This window comes from Schistocerca cancellata, chromosome 1 (genome assembly GCF_023864275.1).
Source record: "Schistocerca cancellata isolate TAMUIC-IGC-003103 chromosome 1, iqSchCanc2.1, whole genome shotgun sequence".
NCBI lineage: Eukaryota > Metazoa > Arthropoda > Insecta > Orthoptera > Acrididae > Schistocerca > Schistocerca cancellata.
The window spans coordinates 528,209,184-528,233,461 of record NC_064626.1 but is presented as its reverse complement, the minus strand read 5'-3'; the positions used below and the strand labels follow the sequence as shown (position 1 = coordinate 528,233,461).

The 24,278-nt window shown below is 40.8% G+C and overlaps 1 protein-coding gene across 1 annotated transcript in view; it reads left to right on the top strand.

The window, feature by feature from the left end:
- Window positions 1-24,278, top strand: part of LOC126179316 (acid sphingomyelinase-like phosphodiesterase 3a) — a 1,154,906-nt gene that overhangs the window by 1,038,647 nt on the left and 91,981 nt on the right. Inside the window, exon 5 of the mRNA XM_049924599.1 lies at window positions 18,667-18,826. Coding sequence (XP_049780556.1) covers window positions 18,667-18,826 — 160 coding nt within the window. The remainder of the gene's footprint in view (window positions 1-18,666; window positions 18,827-24,278) is intronic.

Here is a 24,278-nt window from a genome sequence, read left to right as displayed (position 1 = left end):
AATGGAAGCAAGACCAAAGAAAAATCAAGAGACGTTCACAGGATTTGTCAACTTGTAAAAAGGCTTCAACAATGTAAAATAGGCACAAGCGATAGGGAGAGCTGGGAAATATACAATACAGACAAGAACCAAGAGGGAATAGTAAGAGTGGAGACCAATAACCAAGCGCTCGGATTAAAAAGGGTGTAAGACAGCGACGTAGTCTTTCGGCCCTACCTTCAATCTGTACATCGAAGACGGAAATAATAGGAAGGTTAAGGAATGGGATTAAATTTCAAGGTGAAAGGATATCAATGATACGATTCGCTGATGACATTGCATTGCTATACTGTTTGAAAGTGAAGAAGAATTACATGTTCTGCTGGATGGATTGAAAAGTCGAATACAGAATATGGATTGAGCGCAAATCTAATAAAGACGAAAGTAATGAGAACAAGCAGAAATGAGAGCAGCGAGAAACTTAACATCAGTCTCTGATAGTCACGAAGCAGGTGAATTTAAGGAATTTTACTATCTAGGCAGTAATATAACATGACGCACGGAGCAAGGAGGACACCAAAAGCAGACTAGCAACGGGGAAAATGACATTCTTGGCCAATAAAGTCTGCTAGGCTTTAATTTAAGAAAGAAATTTCAGAGAATGTATATTTGGAGCACGGAATTGTGTGGTAGTGAAACATGGACTGTGGGAAAACCGGAACAGAAAATAATTGAAGCATTTGAGATGTGGTGCTACAGACAAATATTGAAAATTAGGCAGACTGATAAAGCAAGGAATGAGGAGGTTCTGAGCAGAATCTGAGAGGAAAGAAATATGTAGGAAACACTGACAAGGAGAATAGACATCAGGGAATGATTTCTATGGTACTAGAGGGAGCTGTAGTGAGCAAAAACTGTAGAGGAAGACAGAAATTGGAATACATTCAGCAAAATGAGAACTAAAGCTGCAAGTGCTACTCTGAGATGGTAAGGTTGGCCCACAGGATGAATTCGTGGCGGCCTCATCAAACCAACCAGAGGACTTATGACTGGAAGAAAACTTCTAGCAATCGATCTATTAGTGTCTCGTATGTATTAACACTGACTGCATCAACACTGCGTGTTATGCCCTTATGCAGCCTCGCTCTTAAAAGTAATTTAGCTTTCCTGTTGTTCTTTGGAAGATCACACACTGGATTTTTCGTGCTATCTGATAGCCTTCATATTTCGAGATTGAACATCGCCTTACGACTATTTTTTTCTATAATTAACCGGGAGATGGAAGTGAGTTGTCCTAGTTCTTGAGTTACTATTTTCTGCTTACGACACTTTCGGCCTGTGACTGTAAATGAAAGCTATCGTGGCAGTATTATTTATACGGAGTGTTTTCGTTCAAGTAGCATCATATAAAAGTGACTACCATCGAAAAACGTTCACCACTAACGCGGTTTATGTGGAAACACTGCTACTCGTTGACACAGCGACGTCTTCACAGATTGTTCGTGTTCAACACTGAATCTCATGATGCTATTTCACTACATATTGTAGGATCTCTAAGCTCAGCGAGCACGTGCTGAAGCAAACGTGCTGTTTGACCTAAACTTTCCGATTTCTACTGGCGGAGCACTATCAGTAACTTACGAGAAGCAAATCTGTTATATCATACTAGATCAAACTATAGTAGCTGCCATAATGAATAAGACAAATATTTTGTTTTTGTTTCTATTCTTAGGGTTCCGCAAATCAGTCGCTAAAGACGGAAGCACTACAGTATCTATTCGTTGTCTGTCTGTTAGACTGTTAAAAATCATTTTTTTCACTAATGGGAAGACGTATGAAGTTGAAGTTTATGTCTCATACTAAGGTCTAAGGCTCCTACGTGGCGCAAAAGCTTGAAACTTGTAAGTCATTGTAATCAAAAGATATGGCCATTTATGCGACATATTTTGGCACTCTCAAAGTCATTAATCAAAATCTTCAGGGCACTTCCCGTTGGCCAAGAATCTGAAATTTGGCAAAAACAAATATTACACACTACAACCAAAGGAAATAAATCCAAAAGTTGTTAATTTGTAATTATTGGACATGAAAAACCTATTTCGCAGCTATTTATTTTGAAACTGTCTTTCTGTCCGTCCATCTATTTCGACTACTTTTTCTCACCAATTGCTAAAAATATAAATCAGAAATGTATGTCATCTAAGAAGGTTTAGTTTGCTTGACTGTGTAAAAAACTTAAGCTTCACGGCCTATGAAATCAAAAGAGGTGACCGTCTATGTCACATATTTTGTCATCTTGACAGAACAGATGTCGATAACGGGCAAAAGTCATCGGATTTCTGAGAGTTTCCTATATACTTTGTCTTTGTAGACAGTTCATCAATTCCATTGCCTGTTATCGACACTGATACGGAAAATGCACCGGTCGTATGGATTCCAGGTCTTTCGTGAAGGTTTTAATTTCAAGCTCGAATCTAGGTAACAAATGATAAAAGTATCACTTTTATAATTATTCAGCTACGGTCCCAATAGGACTATGCGAGGTACAATCAATGTCGCTTTTGATGGTTGGCCTTCCATTGTGTCCAAATTTGTTTCATTCTATCAGGATGAAGCCTATTACTTTCGTCGGATCCCTGTGTTCCAGTCCGTTTTCTAATTTCCCTCCGACCAATATTCCAACCTAATACCTTTCGCTTGAATGTTTTTCTGTCTCTAACGCCTGCATGAGCTATACCGGCTACCTTAAGATCCAGCTTACTCGCAGCGATCCTTTCAATTGGCTCAGTTTTGGCCTTACTTCTGTCTTCGTAGAATTCTACTATTTATTTTCTCAGCTTAGGGGGTGCCACTCTTTTAACATACCAAAAAATTTACGTCTTCCATTTTCTTTTGTCACCACGTACGCCTGCGTAGTCCTCTATTTTCTTATTACTTCTTAGCCTACAAGTTTCTCCATCAGTAATTTTAGGGTGTAATATTATCCTTATCATCTTTCACTCTTTCTTTCTTTTGAATTTCTTCAATATCCCTCTTTCTGTTTAAAACTAAAGGACATTCTGGTTTGATTACAGTACTGTGATGCTTAATTTTGCTGAATTTAGAATGTCATATTTTATTATAAACATTTTGCGTTAATGAGAAAGAAGTTGCCATTTTTTTGACAGCGAACTTCTTTTGTAGATTTTTCCAGACCGTTTTGCCCAATTTTTAAACTGCTAATACCTTTTTATTTTCCCATATTTTGTGTTCAAAAACGTCCGTGCTTGTTTGTTGCATGTCATATATACCGTTTCTTCGAATGATATTTGTAGTCCTACTTTTTCTGTTATTTCTTTAAAAATTTCAGTTTGTTTCTGAGCTAGGTAATATCCATAATCAGAATTTCCAGATCGTCTGCAAAGGTGAGGCACTATACTTTACTATAAATTCTACCTAACTTCATTGATTGATCTGTATTTTGAGTCGACTTTTGCTGTCACCACTCTGCATATACCTTCTCCAAAACACAGTTAAACAGTAATGGGGAGAGTCCATCTCCCCGACTAACACGAGTCTTTACAAAAATGGTGCAGAAATTTCTGCCATGAATTTAAGTTTAGAGCTAGTGTCAGTTACCGTTTCCTTAATCAGTGTTACAGTTTTATTATCTAGCCCTTGTTCCTTTAAATTTGGAAAAGAGATTCATGATCAATTGAGCCGTAGTCCTTTCTAAATTCCACAGATGTACATCCAGTATTGTTACTAGAAATCCTTTGGTGCCTAAGCATTAAATTTAAATTAAGAATTTGTTGTAGACTGAATCTGTTTGGTCTAAAGCCTGCTTGGTATTCACCAATTTTAAGTTCTAACTGTTCTTGGGCTCGAGCAGGTGAAGAAAGATTCCTTGGTAAGTATTAACATCGGTCCAATCCCATTTAGTACCCAATGAATGAATTAGGGCAATTTTCCAGCACTGAGGTATGTTCTCAGTTTGCCGGATATGTCCTATTAGTCGACAGATATCTTTTATAGCCTTAGGGCCAGATGATTATAGTAGTTCTGTAGTCATACGGTCTTATTCAGGTACTTTATTGGTTTTAAGTCTCTCAATTTGGTTAGTTCATTCGATTCCGTTAGGTTTTTAGAGTTAGTATTGGTTTTATTAGTTTGCTGTGGTTAGAATTTATCCGCGGTTCTTACAATTTAATAGTTTTTCAAAATAATTAGCAAGTACCCTACAATTTTCCTGTATGCTATCAGCCAAACTCCCATTTTCATTTTTGAAGCAAGGACTTTCAGGTTGGTAACCTGTTAGTTTTGTTTTGAGTATCTTATAAAAGTTTCTTATAATGTCTTTTTGGAAGTCTTTTTCGATTTTTAATAATTGGGCATTTTAATAGTTCCTTTTGGTCTGTCTGGTTAATGTAGATGTTTCTTTTCTCACAGTGAGAAAGGTGTTGTATGTATTTTCAATTTTGTTACAGTTCCAATTTTTGAGTGCCTCGTGCCTAGATTATATTACAGTTTCACAATCCACATTTCACTAAGGGTGTTTTTGTTTCTTTCGAAACAGAATTTAATTTTGTACGGTTTTGATGAAGTTTTCTGGTAGGATTTGCTAATTGTTGGACTGTTTTTGGGTCAAGATCGCTTGTTAGAGTTGGAGTTATTTTAGCAGTGTCAAGTTTTGGGATAACGTGTTTTGTTTTGAAGGGTTCTTGAGGTTGAAATTTTATTTTTATTCGCGTTGATTAATTGTCGGAATTAGTACTAGCCCCTTTTCTAATTTGGGCGTTTGAAATTTCTTTGTAGTCAGGATATGAAATTGCTACATGATCGATCTGAAATTTCCCAATTGGGTGCGTGCCAGGTTTTTCGTTTAGCAGGGTTCTTTTTAAAATGTGTTGAGATGCTTTTTAGGCAAAAATTTTTGTGCGTTTAAACAAGTCTTTGGTCATTTTGGTTTGTCCACACACCGTTTTCTTATATTTTTTCTCGTTGCCTATTTGAGCAATAAAATGACCCATTAAAATTTTTGCATGGTTTGAGGGAATTTTCGAGATGACGCTTTCTAACATTTCCAAAGATTCATTTACTTATGCAGGTTCTGTAAGGGTATCCTGGTTGACTTTCATATGGGCATTAATTAAAGAGTATGATTTATTTGCACATTTAAAATAAATTGTCATTAGTCTATTATTAATGGGTTTTACCTCTGTTATTGAATTTAAAATAGTTTGGAGAATATAATCACGATTGGAAAAATTACTAAATGAATAAGACTGATGAAAAATTATGTAGACAAAAAATAAATTAATCCCTCTAAATAAATTACAAACTGTGCTAGTTTTCTAAAAAACAAAACTGGGTAAGTGATGTAGGATTTTTAAAAAGAAAGTAATTGCCGAAATTCGAGTTGTTATTGTCCTTCATTCGTTTATTTCAAGAGCCAAAATTTGAATCTTAAGTTCTATTCATGTACCTCCCAATTTCTGAAGTTCACTTGTTGGCAAAAGAGTTTGCATATTATGTGTGCCAAAATATCTATTTTTTTTTTTTTTTTGCTTTTAAATTGGCCAGTGGACCCCGAATTCGTCTGTTGAATCATATTGCTATTTAACCTGGCCCCCCAGAATCCGACACACCACTGAAACCAAATTTAGCAGCTGTGTCAAACTCCATAGACAAGACTGCAGAATTTGACAGTCTACATTCTTCCAATTGATGATAACTAAATTTGATAGTCTTCTTTGACCTCTGCTTGACAATAAGCATATTTTAATCGTTTTGTTGTCGTTTATCAATAATCTGTCCACAAGATAATGTTGTCATTGACATTGTCATAAATATCGTTAAAGTTATATTACTGTTTGGATAAGGATGTTTTAACATAAACTTTGATGAAACCTTCAAAAGATCCACATGGAAAGACCCTGTCACTGCTGTTTCTCAATTCTTTCACCTGGACCTTACCAGAAGTTATTTCGTTTACTAACTCCACTCTGACAATATCTCTGCTACACTTTTCATATTTTTCAAAATTTCCTTACCCAAAAGTTACGAAAGGTGAAATGTTGCAGTGTACGAGGGACCTCTTTCCTACATAGCTATTATTTACCAAATTCTTTGAAAGACTCTTGCTCGATCACTTTCTAAACGAAAATCAAGTATGGCTCGCATTTAGCCATCTCTTAAGTCATTCTCTTCAACTTTCAGAACCTTTCAGCAGCATAACCTCTTTTAACGTGTGTGTAGTCAAGGAAGGTCAAGTATACGTTCACGAAATCAGGTCATGAAATTTTTAGAAGTAGCTCTTATCTTAAATTCAGTCAAATATTAATTTACGGCTCCCTTTTTTCCCTTTACGCAGTGCTAGGATCACCTACTCTTGAATGTGTTTAGAAAACCGTAGTCGGATTGCGTTACAAATTATTTTGTTAGTATTTTATATAAAACGAGCACGTATTCAGGATGTCTTTTCTGAAGACATATTTTATGTACTCATATTATTACAAAATAAAATGGTTGTAGGATTAGAAGTACGAGATCGAAAATGAGTCATGCACCAGTACGCTTTTACAGACAGTTGTACAGTAATGTGTCATATTTTTAGTTTATTTACAAGTTTTGTTTTATGTTTCTTATTGTTCAGAATCTATTAACGTATGTATTCACATTCAGACATGTATGGCACAAATAAATAAACATTTATTAATAAATATTCTTCATTTCTTATTTTTGTCACAAGGAGATATAGACTCGTTGCCGTGAGTTATGTATCTTCTAAAGGAGGAAGGAAAGTTAGAGTTTAGCATCTCTCCGATGATGAGGTGACCAGAGACGGACACAAGCTAGGACTGGTGAGGAATGGGGACAGAATTCTCTCGTATCTGTTCGAAGAAACTATTCGCGTACATGCCTTGAGCAATTTACATAATCCTAAACTTGCATGTCCTGATGGAGATTTGAACCACTACCATTCCGAATACGAAATTAGGGCGCTGATCACTGTGCAATCTTGCTCTCTGATTTCCTTCTAAACACTGTACATCCTTTATTTGGACTGTACTAAATACTAAGCCATGAACAGCCCTCTAGAGGAAACCGTGAGGCATTAGCTAGATACCATCTTTTGTGTCATTCCAATAGCTATCGTTACATCACACAAATATTTGTATTGAACTAACACCAAAACCAAACCCACCACAATCGGCTGCCAATGGTTTTCTTCTCGAAGTCTGACATAATTTTCAGCTGTTGTCAACAGTTTGAAATAGGGAGTTTGAAAAGCTACTTGAGGGAAGCTTTTTCTTAGGTTTCAAGTTTGTTGTCAGTGAGCCAATTCACCGTAGAGTTGGTTGTCTGGACCATGCGCCTTGCCTTTTAGTCTGCTTTATTTTTGTTTTTTGTGTTTACAGAATAGCAACGGCCGAATAGTCCACAGAAGTAACTATTCAACTTTTCCTACAAATTGAAGTTACAGATCTGTGACGTCCTTCTGATTACACGTATAAAGACCGACACAAATGGAAAGATTTGTTGAAAGAACCTTGAGGAAGAAATATTGGTGTACTACTTGTAAAATTACAAAAAAAAAGTGAACTAGTATGAAAATGCAGAACAGTCTTGAGCATTCTAAAATGTTAAAACGGAGAAGCCAATCCGGCACGAGTGATATCTACACTCCAAAGTTTAATTTTTTCCAATACATTAAGTTTTTACAAGAGGTGAACAAGTCAGGCAGAATAGCATTTATAATTATAGCCTTCCTGCCACGGGATGGAATATCACGAAAAAAGTCACAAGGCAGCGTCGTATAAATAATCTTGGATAAAAATCTGTTTTCCTACTTTGCATACATAACACGTACTTGGGCTGCTTCCCATGCAAAGGAAAACCGGTAAACACGTCGGATCCAATGCTGCCTATGGGAAGAAGATTAAGTAAAATCGGATACACTTGAAACGACTAGAGCTCTAAGGACTTTTTTCAGAAGTTCAAAGCAATTTGCAAATTCGTGCCTTATCTGCTTAATAAATAAATCTGCAACGCTTTTGATAGGGTGATTGTAATTACGTCTATTTTTCCCTAGATATTTACTTATTTCTCTTGCCATTTCACTTCACCAACATCTGATAAAAAGTAGCTTGCAGATTCATTCCTCATATTAATAACTGAAACTGTAAGTGTTTTCTTCGGAAGTTTTTAATTACCGCTGTCTTTTCACTCGAAAATTTATTTATACATACCTGTATTTCTCTTGCCATTTCGTTTCACCTACATCCGACAAAAAGTAGCTTGCAAAGTCATGCATTACATTTTTTGCGGTTCTTCCGTCGTTGCGTCCCTTTCTCTGAAGATATTTATTTTGTGGAGACTTCTTCCAACTACCATCTGCAACCGTGCCTGTCCTCCACATCAAAACTTCCAAGTAGTGAGTTAACTGTGCCGCTTTCCTCATTTCTTATAAGAAATTTATGTTAAGACATAGCTGCGATTGTCATTAACGAGCGTTTTTTAGGACTTAGCTACGTAGTTGTTAGAAAAAGAAGCGCCGACTTTCTGTGTTTAGGAAAGTTTGAAAGTGTTGTCAACATTTTGCAAACAGTTGACAACTGTTATTGAAATATCTTGTACGTGTGTTTCAGTGTGACCTATAATACCGTATTTTGAAGGTTTCCAAACTTCTAATAGTTGCGTTTTTGTTTGTTAGCATTGGTCTTCAGTGTGCCTTTGTGGGACATGTCGATTTGGGGATGGCTGTAGATTATAAGAAAATGATAAAATATGCTTGTAAATATATGTAAAATGGAAGTCATTCACGCCTATCTTATTTAGTGTAACAGTAAAGCATCTTCTGAGAAAACTATAAGCGGAGACGTTTCCCTGTATATCCGTGTCGAATGCTTTATAATATTAGCGGACCTATACTTTCATTCCAGACATTGTAGTTCATGATATTGATGCATATATTGCATATCGTTAGAATGGTGCAAGGATTATCGACGTTCTGCTATCGCCATCAATCAGTGACCGTCGCTGACGAACTATGACGTAGTTAAATAGATTGAACACGGCAAGGAGACTCAGTAGTTAAGAGAGATCGACGCAGTCGATAATCTTCGAATTCATTCTCAAAACCCAAAATTTCATTGACAGGACCTTATACCAGAACATTCATTCATTAAAAAACAAATTTATTTTAGTAAAAGTATAATGAACATTAGGTGTATCTTTTTACCAATGATTTTGATTTCAAATTGGCTGCCAACCCTCTACGAGAAATAGTTTGAGGTTTGACTTTGTCATTAAATAAAGTGTTTCAGGAACATATCCAACCTGTATCAGCTGTCGAGGAACTGTACAAGTGTTACTGAGATTCCTTCCAAAGAATCGCACAAGGACCCTAAAAGCCACACCTAGCTGATGCCATTGACAGCCTAACAACGTAACAAAATGTCGTAGCACCATCCGCGCAAAAAAAGAAGAAAAGCTGACATTCGGTGCAGTGGCTGATGGGACCGACCGTAAAAGCATTTCCCATTTTCGATCGCTCCCACAGCCACTGTGCCGAATGTCAACTTGATTGGCGCAGACAGTGTAGTTATATCGGAGAACTGATTTATGTTGAATTACCCAGTGGTAATGTATCATAGTTCTTCTGGTTCGATGTAATGGAGAGTTATGTATGTTTAAAGGTATAGACAACGCACTTAGAACGAAAAGGAGTAGATGAGGAAAGAGTTTAATAGTAATCCATTACGGAAAGAAGGAGTTAGTTACTGGGAGTTCGCTCAAAACAAAGAAATGTAAAGTAAATTATCATGATAATACAGTTTCCAGAAAGGAAACTTCTCTCTTGTGTTAATTATAGCTGTTTTATTTGATTTTGAATTAATAATTTTTGCACTATTAACAATTACTGAAAAGTAAATAACATATGTTGTTTCTTATAAATCATACTGAAACCAACGTACAACAGCTTTCACTATGAGTAAGACGTAGGTAACGTTTTACTTTCCGTTTTTCCAACGTATAAACAATTTGTAACTTATTTACTACAAGCTTTCTTTCTCCCACTGGCGTTTACACTGTCTAATACACGTTCCGCTTTTATTAGCTTGTGGGAATTATTTAACGTTGTATCCGCAGGATCTTTCGTACGCCACATACTTCAAGGTACTCTAAGGAAGGAAAACCGTGTGCATCATTTGTCTGAGAATCGACGTAACTTTGTTTCATGTGATCGTGTTTCAAGTGTTCATGTGTCGTATCAGGCAGAATTTGGAGTCTAATCTAGCATTTGGATAAACGAGCGCGTAAAAACCGCCTAAAATCACCCCTAAGCTTGCTGGTGTACCAGTCGACAGTCTTCCTCACAGTTTCTGTCCGGGTTTGTGTCACCTCCATATGTCGCGAGCTAGTGTGCTGCACTTTAAGCTATACGAGCCCGTGAATTTATTTATTTACTAAAATGAAACATTTACTTAGTTGCGTAAAATAGATTTCATCAATATAGTTACTCAATACTACTGTTTAATATGTACACTGCCGGAAAAATTCAATATACCTGCAAAGACAAGGTGTATTTTGATCCGATGATGGCAAACGCCACCTGGAGGATAGTGGATGTACTGATAATGGTTTAAACACCGTCCACCAACAGATAGCTTAGCAATATAGCTGCCTCTTAATAGCGAATGCCCATAGCCAGACGACTCAGTATGCTGCAAAAGTCTGAAGCAAGCAGGCAACCACTAAGTGGAGACACTCACGATCTTCCTACAGCCAACTGAGTGAATTTGAAAGGAGTCAAATCGTAGCCTTCGGAGTGGCAAGATGGTCCTTTCGGAGAACTACTGCACGAGTGGGACGTGCTGCGTATTTTTTGCAGTGATTCTGGTATCAGTGGTCACTTTAAAATTCTCACACCCATAGACGAGATGCTGGACGTCCCCGCAGATCAGACGCCCGTCATGGTCGTCGTATTGTACAACTACCACATCATAGGTAAGAGGGCTTGTGAGCCCAGACATGTTAACACGAACTGTTGCGAACGGGTTATTAGCAGTGGAACTACGAGAACGCTCATCTAGCCTGTCTCTCGCTTATGCTGCAGTGTCGAAATCTATGGCTCGATTGGTGCCGTCAGAGGATCAGTGGGAAGAAGGAATGGTGCGCCGTGGTCTTCAGCGATGAAAGCAGATTCTGCCTGCACGCAGCTGATGGTCCTTTGTGTGTATGACGTCGAGGCGATGGGTGCTGTCTCGTAGAGTGCATTCGTCCAAGATACACAGGTCCCACCACCGGCCTTATGGTCTGGGTTGCGATAAGCAACAACTCTCATTCACCTTTGGTCTTTCTGGCGGGGACACTAACCAGCACTCGGTTCGTGCAGATTGTTGTTAGCCCCTTCCTTTTGCCGGTCTTGTAAGAGGAAACTGATGTGTTGTTCCAACGAGATATGCTCTCCCACACATGGCCCGTGAACGTCAACTTGTTCTGCTAGATATGCAGCACCTTCCCTGGCTAGCAAAAAACGGTTCAAATGGCTCTGAGCACTATGGGACTCAACTGCTGTGATCATAAGTCCCCTAGAACTTAGAACTACTTAAACCTAACTAACCTAAGGACAGCACACAACACCCAGCCATCACGAGGCAGAGAAAATCCCTGACCCCGCCGGGAATCGAACCCGGGAATCCGGGCGTGGGAAGCGAGAACGCTACCGCACGACCACGAGATGCGGGCCCCCTGGCTAGCACTTGTCTCCAGTCGAACATGTGTGAGTGAGATATGGCGACCCGAGAAGACACTCGGGGTACTCGTTAACCCTCTTACAGAAACGAGTGAAGAGGTTGAGCAGGCGTGGCATAACTTGTCCCAGACCAGTATTCGCCATCTGAAGGGCAGAGACAGCGCCTGTACTGCCACCAATGAACGTTAGACCACGTCTTAATAAGGGCGTTTCAGCATGGGTTGACACCTGGTACCTCAGAATCAGTCCAACTATTGATCTTTAAATACAAAATATTCATGTACTCCTTAAGCACTGTTGAAACAATAAATCGCATATCAGTTGGAGAGAGATGTAATAATTATTATCCGGCGCTGTATATACACTGCGCAATACAATTACAAGCTCACTTTTCGAAACTCCGTAATTATATCCCATTGAGACGCAGCAGTTCTGTAATGGTGCAAAATATCTGCGCCCTTCGACGTCACCTTCAGCATCGGCGACGCTTCAAACATTACGGTGTCGACAGATGCGGAAAAAAGCCAGAGCTCAGAGCTCCACATGGGGTGTAAGGCTCGTTAATTATGCCACCATATTGATGGCACCATATTCCACCATAATTCTGGCCAATGCCACCATGGATGTGTCATTTGACGGGGGAGGATGGGGGGTGGGGGTGGGGGACGAAACTCCCATCGCGTGACTATTGCCCACATTTCTTTGACACCCCTGAAATGAAGGTTAGAACTGCGACGCGCAGGTTTGAAATCACGCAGTTTCTGCATGGGTTGCAGAGAAAAACATTTCAGACACACGGCCGCTCAGGATCGACAAGAAAAGGCCTCAGGGGTTGGCTTGAAGGTCGTCAGTGAAACCACCCCTTTCAAATGGATCAAATGGCTCTGAGCACTATGGGACTTAACTGCTGTGGTCATTAGTCCCCTAGAACTTAGAACTAATTAAACCTAAACTAACGACATCACACACATCCGTGCCCGAAGCAGGATTCGAACCAGCGACCGTAGTGGTCGCGCAGGTCCACACTGTAGCGCCTATAGCCGCTCGGCCACTCCGGCCGGCCCACCCCTTTCCTTGGGCGTTGATTCCCACACATTTCGCTGGTGAAAATGACAGTTCACAGTGAGATGAGCCTCAGGACGACATTCTTGACAATTTTTGACGTTGTCGACACCTCCTGGATGCTTCCACTCTTCTCTATGTGTACCATGGGCCAGCAGCCCCACTGAACGTGGTAGCCCCACTTTGGAGTACAGAGCGGCCGAAACTTTTGCTCTGGTATGAGAGATGGAACCTTTAGGGGCCATTCAAAACTATTCGACGAAATCTGAACATGATGTGAAGCAGGATATGGTGTTTTCGCTCTTTCAGTCCCATTGTGGCGCGATCACGGAGGGGTGTGACAGCGACACATGCGTGAATACAGCGCTTAAGTGTCCCTCTAAGACTCCCCCAGAACCCACCCTAATTAGGCAACACTGATTCCTCACTGCCACTAGCAGGTTTTAGTGGTAGCCGGGACTCCGAGTAGTATCTGTACATACGTTTTCAACGTGCTCAGCGATGATGATTGGTTGGAACAGGGATGTCAACGAACTGGTTGGTCTCAGAGGGACCTTTTGCCACTTATTCACTCATGTGTCTCTGCCACATCACCCTACGAACACGTCTCAGGAGGGGGCGCTAAAGGAAGGATGAAGAAGCATAAAAATGTATTTCTGCTTCGGTTCACGCTCAAGATTCCTCGAATGGTTACAAAGGTCCCATGTGTTGTCATTCTAAATGTCATAACAAAATCTTATGGCACGCTACATTCTAAGGTCTGACATCACGTACAATGCGACCGCAGCAATGAGATGTCCTTGAAAAGGGTGTGGAGGTGGGTGTGGGAGGAACGTCACTAGTGGCAAAATGCGTGAAAAATGTGGTCTCGCTGCTCGTCGCATTGCGAACTGTCGTTTTCAACAACGAAATGTGCGGGAACTAACATCCCAAATAAAGGGGTGGTTTCATTCATGCACCTCATTCTACCCCCTGAGAGCTTATCATGCCTATCCTGGGTGACTGTGTGTCTCATATGTTTCCTCAGCCACCCACAATAAAACCACGTGATTCAAACCCCAAAGTAAAGGGGTGAAATGTGGATAAGAGGAGGCATGTGAACTTTCCATCCTGTGACACGTTCACGGTGTGGTTGAGCGAAATTGTGATGAAATTTGTTGCCATTGTGACATCATTAACAGACCTTTCACCTCACATGTAAACTTATGTGTCGCAAAAATACATGGTTTCGAAAAGTGGTCCAGGAATTGTGTCGCACAGTGTACATGCAGAGTCTGTCATCTGCAGTAATTAGACTGTAGAGGTGGCGTCCAAGTGGAGGTCAGAAAGCAGGAACACAGATCTGAGCTTACGTATTCAAATGTGGAACACCCAGGAAAACCGTCTGTAACGGAATGGAAAGTGAGGAAAGGTTGGTTGGTTGTTTTCGGGAAGGAGACCAGACAGCGTGGTCATCGGTCTCATCGGATAAAGGAAGGATGGGGAAGGAAGTCGGCCGTGCCCTTTCAGAGGAACCATCCCGGCATTTGCCTGGAGTGATTTAGGGAAATCACGGAAAACCTAAATCAGGATGGCCGGACGCGGGATTGAACCGTCGTCCTCCCGAATGCGAGTCCAGTGTCTAACCACTGCGCCACCTCGCTCGGTAAAGTGAGGAAACGGAGTGACAATAGTCATTGGGATGAATACATGAATGCAGTTTGTAGGAAACAGGCTAAAATTCTTCCCGAGTGAAAAGTCTAGAAATTCATCCAGTAAAAATTATATAGCAAATCCGTCAAAGAAAGGGAATGGTATCCCATTACGAAGTCTCATTTAGCTGCAGAAAATCTCCACAAGAAGGTTAAATAGAAACCCAGAGGGAAGAAGAGACGTACGTAAGATCAGGACAAAGATTAGTACATGCCACATTTAAAGACACTGTAAGTGAAATAAAATTTCCTATTCCATTTCCTGGAACGTTTTTCTAGCCTCATTTATCTTTTCTCTTTAGCTTTTCTTTTTAGCTTTCTACCTATGTCATAAATAATGTCATGAACTTGGTTATTTTAAAACTTTTAGCTAAATCAGTGTCATTATTAAAATGTGTTTCTAGGTTACAGTTTTACTGTGTTGTTTTTAAAAATAATGTCAGATTTTTTAGAAATAGAGTAAATGCGCCAGGGAAAAAATTCATTTTTCTACTGTTAATAATAATGAGAAAAGGTATACTGAAAATGGTCAAATTAGCATGGCGGATGTAGAATGCACCTTGTCGCCTTAAACCTGAAGAGAAAAATATTGCAGGGAGGTAGTTTTACGCGGTAGTGGTAGTGGGGGGTGGGAGGCACGTCTGTGGTAGTTGTGCCAGATCTGTGCGGATCTGATGAAGACTGTCACCAGGACTGCCGTTACTACCCAGCTACCGCTGAAGATGCTCTGCTCTTCTTCTACTAGTTTTAACGTAATACCTGTGCCTGATCGACCATACTGAGTTGCAGGTAATTTCTCATTACGTTGACGACCAATTATATGGATAATTCAGCGCATCTAAATGACAATAGGTCACCGTCACAAACTTCTGGTTCTTGTCATAAAAAAAGCGTTAATAATCTACTGACTGAACAAGGTTGTCAGCTGTTGGGAGGGCTGAAAACATACAAAAATGAAAACCATTAGAAAAATCGCCAAGTAAAAATCAAATTGCATGTAATCATGGTGTGTCCTGGATGAACCTGTTTGGGATTACGTAAATGCAATTGGTATTTGTCGGGGAATTTGATGATGAATTTTTTTCGACGTTTTGATTGATAGTAATTTGAACGTCGTCTCTTAAGCCAAACAAATTATCAGGATCAAGGAATTTTGACCTCGTCCTTCGTAAAATTCGTCAGCTGCATCAGAAGGATTTCCTAAAAAGTATTAAAATTAAGATGAGCAGTCTCGAGTTCGAGTCTCAGTCCGGCACACAGTTTTAATCTGCCAGGAAGTTTTATATCAGCGCATACTTCGCTGTAGAGTGAAAATTTCGTTCTGGAAACATCCTCCAGGCTGTGGCTTAGCCATGTGTCCGCAACGTCCTTTATTCCGCTAGTGCTAGTTGTGCAAGGTCTGCAGGAGAGCTTCAGTGAAGTTTGGAACGTAGGAGACGAGGTACTGGCAGAATTGAAGCTGTGAATACGAGCAGTGAGTCATGCTTGGGTTGCTGAGTTGGTAAAGCACTTGCTCGTGGAAGGCAAGGCTCCAGAGTTCGAGTCTCGCTCCAGCACACGGTTTTAATCTACCACGAAGTTTCAAGAAGAGTAGTGTTCTCGTATAAGCATTTGCAGGATGTGTTGATGGTAGGTTCTCCGTCACAAATCATTTTACGCCACTGCTGAATGAAACTGGTTTGACTGTCAAGAGAGCAACACGTGAAGCCGTCATTGCCTACCGTACTATTGTGAAATTATTTTTCAGAAAACCGAAAAAAATTATTTGTATGTTCATCCTTATAACAGATAGTCTGCGTTACTTCATCGGTTTACTTACTAGTAAAATGAAATTCCCCAGCCGTCTTGTTGATGTTACATTGCAACCTATTTTGATTACTCAGTACACCATGTTCAGGCTATAACTGAAGCTGAGGGGGAGAACTGCAGCCGTCTGTAGGATCGCATCAATGGCTAACATTTGTGAACTGGCTTCCATAGAAAACCATAAAAGCAACGTTGTGGTTCCTTCCATCAACTGGCTATACTAAAAATGGTTCAAATGGCTCTGAGCACTATGCGACTTAACTTCTGAGGTCATCAGTCGCCTAGAACTAATTAAACCTAACTAACCTAAGGACATCACACACATCCATGCCCGAGGCAGGATTCGAACCTGCGACCGTAGCGGTCGCTCGGCTCCAGACTGTAGCGCCTAGAACCGCACGGCCACTCCTGCCGGCAACTGGCTATACTGACTGTTGTAGCCACAACATCGCTTTTTACAAAAAAAAAAAATGGTTCAAATGGCTCTGAGCACTTTGGGACTTAACTTCTGAGGTCATCAGTCCCCTAGAACTTAGAACTGCTTAAACCTAGCTAACCTAAGGACATCACACACATCCATGCCCGAGGCAGAATTCGAACCTGTGACCGTAGCGGTCGCGCGGTTCCAGACCGTAGCTCCTAGAACCGCTCGGCCACTCCGGCCGGCATCGCTTTTACTGTATTCTACGTAAACGAGTCCATTGATGTTGGTCACTGACGAAATCGTGTTATTGATTGCAGTTTGCCCCCTCAGCGTCAGTTAAGGCCTTAAGATGGCGTATCAGGTTACGGAAATTGATTGTAATATAATAAAATAACATCAAAGCGACAGCTGTACATGTCCCATTTTGCTACGTAAAGAAATTCAGGTTGTGTGCAAAGGGTGTTAGTGGCACCAAAGTTGGGTGTCCAGACATACGGGAGTGAGTCAAGAACTGAAATGAGGGTGTCAAAATATTTAACTTCGATTCCAAATTTTCCTTTACAGAGGAAAACCCAGGAGAAATGCTCCGATTTAATCCTCTATTAGCGAAAAGACGAATGAAGTGAGTCTTAGTATCAGTCGTGTAGAGGAGCAGCTGAAATCGTTAAAATTGAAGAATGGTCCAGGGCCTGTTGGAATCCCAACAAGCTTCTATACTGAGGTAGCCCCTCTTCTAAGTACAATGTACCGCAGAAACCTCAGATAGGAAACCGTGCCCAGTATTGGGTAGAAAGCGTAGGTCACACAGGTCTACAAAAGGGTGGTAGAAGTGAACGACAAATCTGCCGTACAATATTCTTAACATCGATTTGTCTTGGAATCTTAGAACATATCCCGAGCTCAAAAAAAATAAGGCGGTAATCTCGAACATAATGACATTCTCCATGACGCCCAGCATTAATTCAGAAATAAACTTACACTGGTCTAGGGTCAAGGCAGTAAGGCAGATGCAGCATATCTTGATTTAGAAAAGCATTTGACTCAACACCACGTCTATGCTTATTGCCAAAGTACGATCGCGGAAGGTATCATGCGAAATATGTGACTGGAACGAGGATTTTTTAGTAGTGAGCATGTTACCTTGGATACAGATTCATCGTGAGACGTAGAAGTAACTTCGCGTGTGTTCCAATTAAATGTGTTGGTATCCTTGCTGTACATAATTCATAACAATGACCTTGCTGACAGTATTAATGGTAATCTCAGACTTATATAAAATGAAGTACTGTCGGAAAAGTTGCTGCATAACTATTTAGTAAGATCTTGATAGGATTTCAAAGTGCTGTAAAGATTGTCAGCTTGCTTTATGATTTAAGAAATGTAAAATTGTACACTTCACAAAACGAAAAACGTAGTGTTCTATGACTGTGATGTGAATGAGACCCAGTTGGAATCTGCCGACTCATACAAAAACCTATGTGTAACATTGGGGTATATGAAATGGAATGATCACATGGGTTCAGATGGTGAACTTCAACTCATTCGTTGTAGTCGACGCGGCTGGAAATCCGAGAACGTTTTATTCAGTGTTTCCGCCTGATAACATTCCAGCCTAAAACTGTCATCATCTCTAGTAATAACACATGATGGACCGATATATTAAAGAGTTGAGATGACTGTCTTTGCTTTATCATCATGTTTATGGTGCATTGTCATCTTTGGGAATCAGTCGTGTTCTTGAAAATGGGCTTATAACCCGAAACTTAGGTTCTGCAGTAACAATAATATAATAGTTAAATGGACGTGTTAATTTTACCTACTAACTGTAAGTACCCTCTGAAATCCTAAAAACCAACTATTAGGTCGCTGTGTGTGTTCGTTAACAGTATTAAGCCCTCGGCGCATGCTGACGGCGACAGATGAGGCAGTGTAGCTGAGAGGTGTGCGTGCGCTGTGTGTTGCAGACTGCCGGCCGCCGGACGGCGGCCACGTGGGGTCGTCGTCGCGGTCCCCGGGCCGCTTCGGCGACTACGACTGCGACCCGCCGTGGGTGCTGGTGGAGTCCGCGCTGCGCTTCATGCGCACCAGGCAGGGCGACAACATCGAGTTCATCCTGTGGACCGGGTGAGTAGCAGCCACGGCGCCGTCAGCGGCGTCTGTCGTCACAGTGCTTCGCGCAAATCCACAGCTTTCATAAACGATAACCCTTTGATGTATGACACAAATAGTCTCGTCCGCAAAAGACATTGATTTTGTGGTAACCGGTTTCGGTAAGTTCTTGACCATCTTCAGATTTCATACCATAATTGTAGGTACCATCGTGGTATGAGCTCTGAAGAGCTGACAGAAACCGGCTCCCACAAAGTAAATGTTTTTAGTGGTAGAGACTGTTAGAGCTAATTTTGAAAGCACTTTTGCCAGAACACTGTTCTCAAAAAGAAATGTTCTGAAAGATTACTGATAACCCTTTCGGTAGGCGGGAAAGTAAAGAATGCTACTGCGGCGACAACATAGTGGGTTGTAATCTTGATTTATGATCAAATGATAATCTCCTGATTTTGTCTGAAAAACGAGGGTAAATGAACTCTTAGCTTCCGTTACCGTCAGAGTGTGGGTCAAGGTTCATTTGTTAAATTCTTGTACGTGATGTACGTTGAAGATGGAAATATGACTTGGGTCTCACCTCGCTTTATTTCCGTGATAGAAAACAGTTTGTAAAAACTATCTGGAGTAATCACGGCAAACACGAATGTACAGATGATCCTGGAACTATATTCGTAGTTCTCTTTACATTGCTGTACTTTATTTACGAAAGTTCTTAACCTACCTTACTTCCGAGAAAAGTGGACCCGCAATGCTGATAAAAATATTATTAACACACAAATCGTCGTCATTTCGGCAATTAGCACAAGAAGAAATATAAACTCCCTTGTAAATACCGACTGAGAGCTTTCTTGGATTTTGTTTCCATCATCAGAGACGCAAGTCTTTATGTGGAACGTTACTTTTTGTTTTGCTACGTACATGCGTGAATATATGTTTAGTTAATTTGCGCTGTCCGTGTTTGTCGATGCCTTAAAATATATACAAACAAGTCTCTCCCACATCGTAGTGTATGAAAACTACGAATAATGCCGCACACAGTCTGTCTGTCTGTCTCTCTCTCTCTCTCTCTCTCTTTTAGCTGATTTTGTTAAAAGGGCATGAAGCCTCCTTTGATTTTACGCGAATGTATAGTAAAGATTTTAACATCGGTGTGTTGTTGGAGTATGTGCGGGTCTCATAAATCGCTTACAGAATATCAGCACCTTTCATTACTTGGAGTCATTTACTGTTAATTTTTGCGTTGTTCGCATCCTCATTTTCATATGTTCTGTATTCAGAAACTACCTCCCCTATACTCTGTTTCTTTCCGTATTTTCTTCTACCTACCATAAGTGTCTGTTCTTCTGATGTTACACCGACATTAATGTATCTATGCAAAACACTCATACAACAGAAAATATAGGCCCCTATGTATACAATACTTGCATATAACGTAGAAAACATTGATGAAAGAGAAAGACAAAAAATACATGTATATAAATAAACACGCTAAGAATATTCCTTCACACTACCAGTAAACCGTTTTAAACTTTTCCTTGCACAACATGTTCAAATTTCTTTCTGTGTTCCATTCAACGAAGAGGAACTTTGACTTTCATATATATATATATATATATATATATATATATATATATATATATATATATATATATAATGTTATTTGGCATGAGCTTGATTGCTCTGAAACTTGTCGCCAGTACGTGGTTCTACCTGTCAGAACTATTTTTTCTCTAAAGGACTGCGTACTTCTGAAGAAGATCGTTTTTCTGGTGTTGAAACCACGGTCAACGGTTGTTAGTAAACCTTTCCACCTGCTGTTGGTTTGCTGAGTTTCCGAGATCATTCATTTACAGACACCGTTAGTGAACAGCGGCTATGTTCAAAATTTTACAATTGTGTCCAGAGCTCCTCTTTTTTTTCTTTGGTGAAAACATAAAAACGAAGTAAGAAACACCTGATTAAAAGTCATATCCCTGGTGGTCGACAAAACACACTTTAAAATGGGACGTATACTTGGACCAGCATGTGGTATATGTAAAAAAAAAAAATCTTGAGAGCACTTTCTGTGCAGTGTTAAATACGCCGCTCACTCTAAATGAACGAAATTGTGATTAGCAAGTGACCAATTCATTTCTAGCGACCCATTTAGCGTTGAAGTAGGAAGTACTCTCAAGTTTACATCACTGTCGCAGGCTTCCTGCGCGACTTTGTATCGCATCTCAGGGTATGTGATGTATGTGAGATGTGTTCTTGTAGTAACTGGAAGGCGAAGATTATGCTCATTACATGGTAAGAGAAAAAGAAAATTAAGGCGAAAATACAACGATTCATAACGACTTTTACGGCTGCAATTTGCATGAAAATGCTATGAGGCGACACGGCCATCTGAATGCACTTTTAACGACTTTAGTTATGTCTTGACCAGACATTTTCTTTTGTTCAACCTTAAACGTTTCGACTTTGCTCCATTTTCAGAGACTACTAAAAACATTGTAAGTAACTACCACAATGACTGATGAAGTTATTTTATACGTTGTAACGATGAAAATTGTGACTCTAATCAGAAACAAATCGCAGCGTGTACCAGGAACACAGCGCCGCCCTGCGGTCTAGTCCACTTGGCTTCCTAAACTTTCACTTGGTAGCATTTCGCACGTGTCTTGTGCTCGAGAATGTTGATGTGATACAATATATCTAATGTTTTTATGTGAGTGACATAGCAGTGGTAAGCTAGGAAGCCGTTGTAACATATCTCTTGTCAGTGGTGAAATGTATGGTATTTTCATGTCGTCTGATACCAGTTTTATGTTGTATTGTGCCTTTTGAAAAGACGGAAAGTGGAAATGCGTAAGGTTGATGAAAGATAAAAGTGTTGTCAAGACATAAGCAATTAAAAGACTGTTACGGCATTATATGAAACTTAATGAAACTTCATTTTTTTCTTTTTTTGACTCATTATTCTAATGAGTGTGCATCATGAAAGAAGAAGAAACGTGATTTACACTTATAAAAACTAGAGCCAGTGCGATATACGTACGTAAGAGGGCACATCACGGAACGCTACTTCGGCCATCGACTGTGTTCTTCCTCCGGCAGCAGAATCTGTACGCCGCTGGTCACTTTCGCGACGGAGCCGACGCGGCTCCCACAGAGAGGCATAGCGCTTCACTGCGAGCATACGGAGCGTTTCCGATGGGCGAGAACTCTCGGGGTGCAGGTCAGTAAGGAGCAAGTGCATTCCGGGCGTACTGGAAGCAAATTTCACTGCACGCTGTTTTTTATACACCCGTCGTCCTCAGGTGCGTTAATAACAAAAAATTGAAGACAAGGGAAATAAGATATTCGTGAAATGGCATAAAAGTACATATCGGGGCAGTATGCTAAGTAAAAATAAATTAACATCTACCAAATGGCAACGATTTACAGCAAAGCCTAGTAGGCAAATCTTAGGTTGAAATCACTGAATTTAGGGAAGGCGAGCTACAAGGAAAGTTATGCACATATTGTCATGTGTCTGACAACATACAATAAAAGTCACCTTCATAATAAGGTTTCATTTTAAAATAAATGAAAATATAGGTCAAAATTACAATGGCGTAACACGATTTAATACTCGCATTTCCGAAACAGCGTAATTATCTACCAATACGACGCTTAAGTTCGCAAATTGGCTCAAAAATCTCTACAACTTTCCTCTCTGGAGCTGCAAAAGTGTTGCCCCCTGCAACATCACCTTCGGGCTACAAACAGCAAGGTGTCGATGCATATGATGAAAAGGCCAGATCACAGAAGTACGAGATATAAGGTGGGTTATTGATGTCACACTGTCACCTAATTTCGGCATAATTCTCCCCAACGCTACCGTGGAGGCTCTGCACAATGGGAATGTCGCCACATCCCCTGTTATCAAGATGTCTCTCCTTCTTTGACGTCTCTGCGCTAGAGATCACACCCGCGACTCTTGGCGTTGAAATCACGAGGTTTCCTTATGGGCGGCCGAGGGAAAAGTTACACATACACTTACCATCGCTCGGGAACGACACAAGAACGTCTCAGGAAGTGCCTTGAAGGGCGCCAATGAAATTACGGCTTTCCTTGGGGCGTTGACTGCCACACATTTCGTAGTTGGAAACGACAGTTCGCAATACAGTCAGAAATAGGACCACTTTCTTGACAAATTTTGCCACTGTTGAGGTTAAAACGTATCTGTACAGAGCCAACACGTCATGGAGTCCAAGGCACCTGCAGGCTGCCTACGCTTGCCTGAGTGAGGCGATAGGGAATCAGAGAGATGTCACAGGGCTGCCTGCCCATAGGCGCCTAGCCTGTCATCACGAGTTGGCTCCGTATAGGTACATTTTTGATGTGCTCAACAAAGATGGGCGGGTGGAACCGGGTGTGGTGCCGAACTGTTTGGTCTTAGATCGTTTGCCATTTCATTCACAAATTTGTAAACTTTGCAACGCCCCCCTTGCCCCCCCCCCCCCTCTCCCACCTATGATCACTGACTCTGACACAGGAGGGTGCGAAAAAGAAAGGATGAAAAGCACAGCAGCGCTTATCTGCTTTGCGTCGCGTTCAAATTTCGTCCCTAGTGGCTCTGCGCTGCACGAAACAGCAAAAATTTTTGTCACGCTACACTTCAAAGTGTTGAGATTACGTTCAGTGGGGGCGCAGCAACGCGATTCGTCAAAAAGGGACTGAATCGGCCGGGTGTTGTCAGCAAGGGCAAAATTTGTCCAGAGTGTGTCCCTATTACTCACTGCACTGCGAATTGCCGTTCCAACTGCGAAACGTATGGCAAACAACGCTCCAAGCTAAGGAGAGATTTTATTGTCACCCTCCATGCTGCCGAGGCCTTTTCGTGTCGATCTTGAGCAAGGCTGTGTTTGGTACGTTCGCCACGGCTACCCATAACGAAACAGCATGAGTTCCACGCTAGGCGCCGTGAGTCTGGCCTCTATCAGAGAGGCGTTAAAACAAGGTGTGAAACGTGGGTAAGGGGGGGGGGGGGGGGACAAATCCTCCATTGCGTCCGAGGTGGCTTGCTGCAGAAATGGGATTACAATGTGCCGTAAATAACCCACCTTACACTTCATTTGATCTTCTGAGATGATATCTCTTTTCGCGCTTGTCGCCACGTTGCTGTTCGAAGAGTCATCGAGCCCTAGAGTGATGTCGAAGGGCGCCACTCATCTGCACTGTTACCGAGGATGGTTGTAGCCACCTTTGCCGCACATTTTAAACTTCTTCTCACAATGGGAGAAAATTACGGGGTCTCGAAACTGCTATCCTTTGCTTGTATCGCGCTGTGTACAACTGTTAATAATTTAAAATTTGTGCACATTACGTAACAGAAAGAACTAGAAATGTTTGAAATGTACAAGCTTACAGAAGATGAAATTCACGGTACACAGTTTTTGTTATTAAGTGTTTCCGGAGTCACTGGAACGTCCCTCAGTTGACCGGA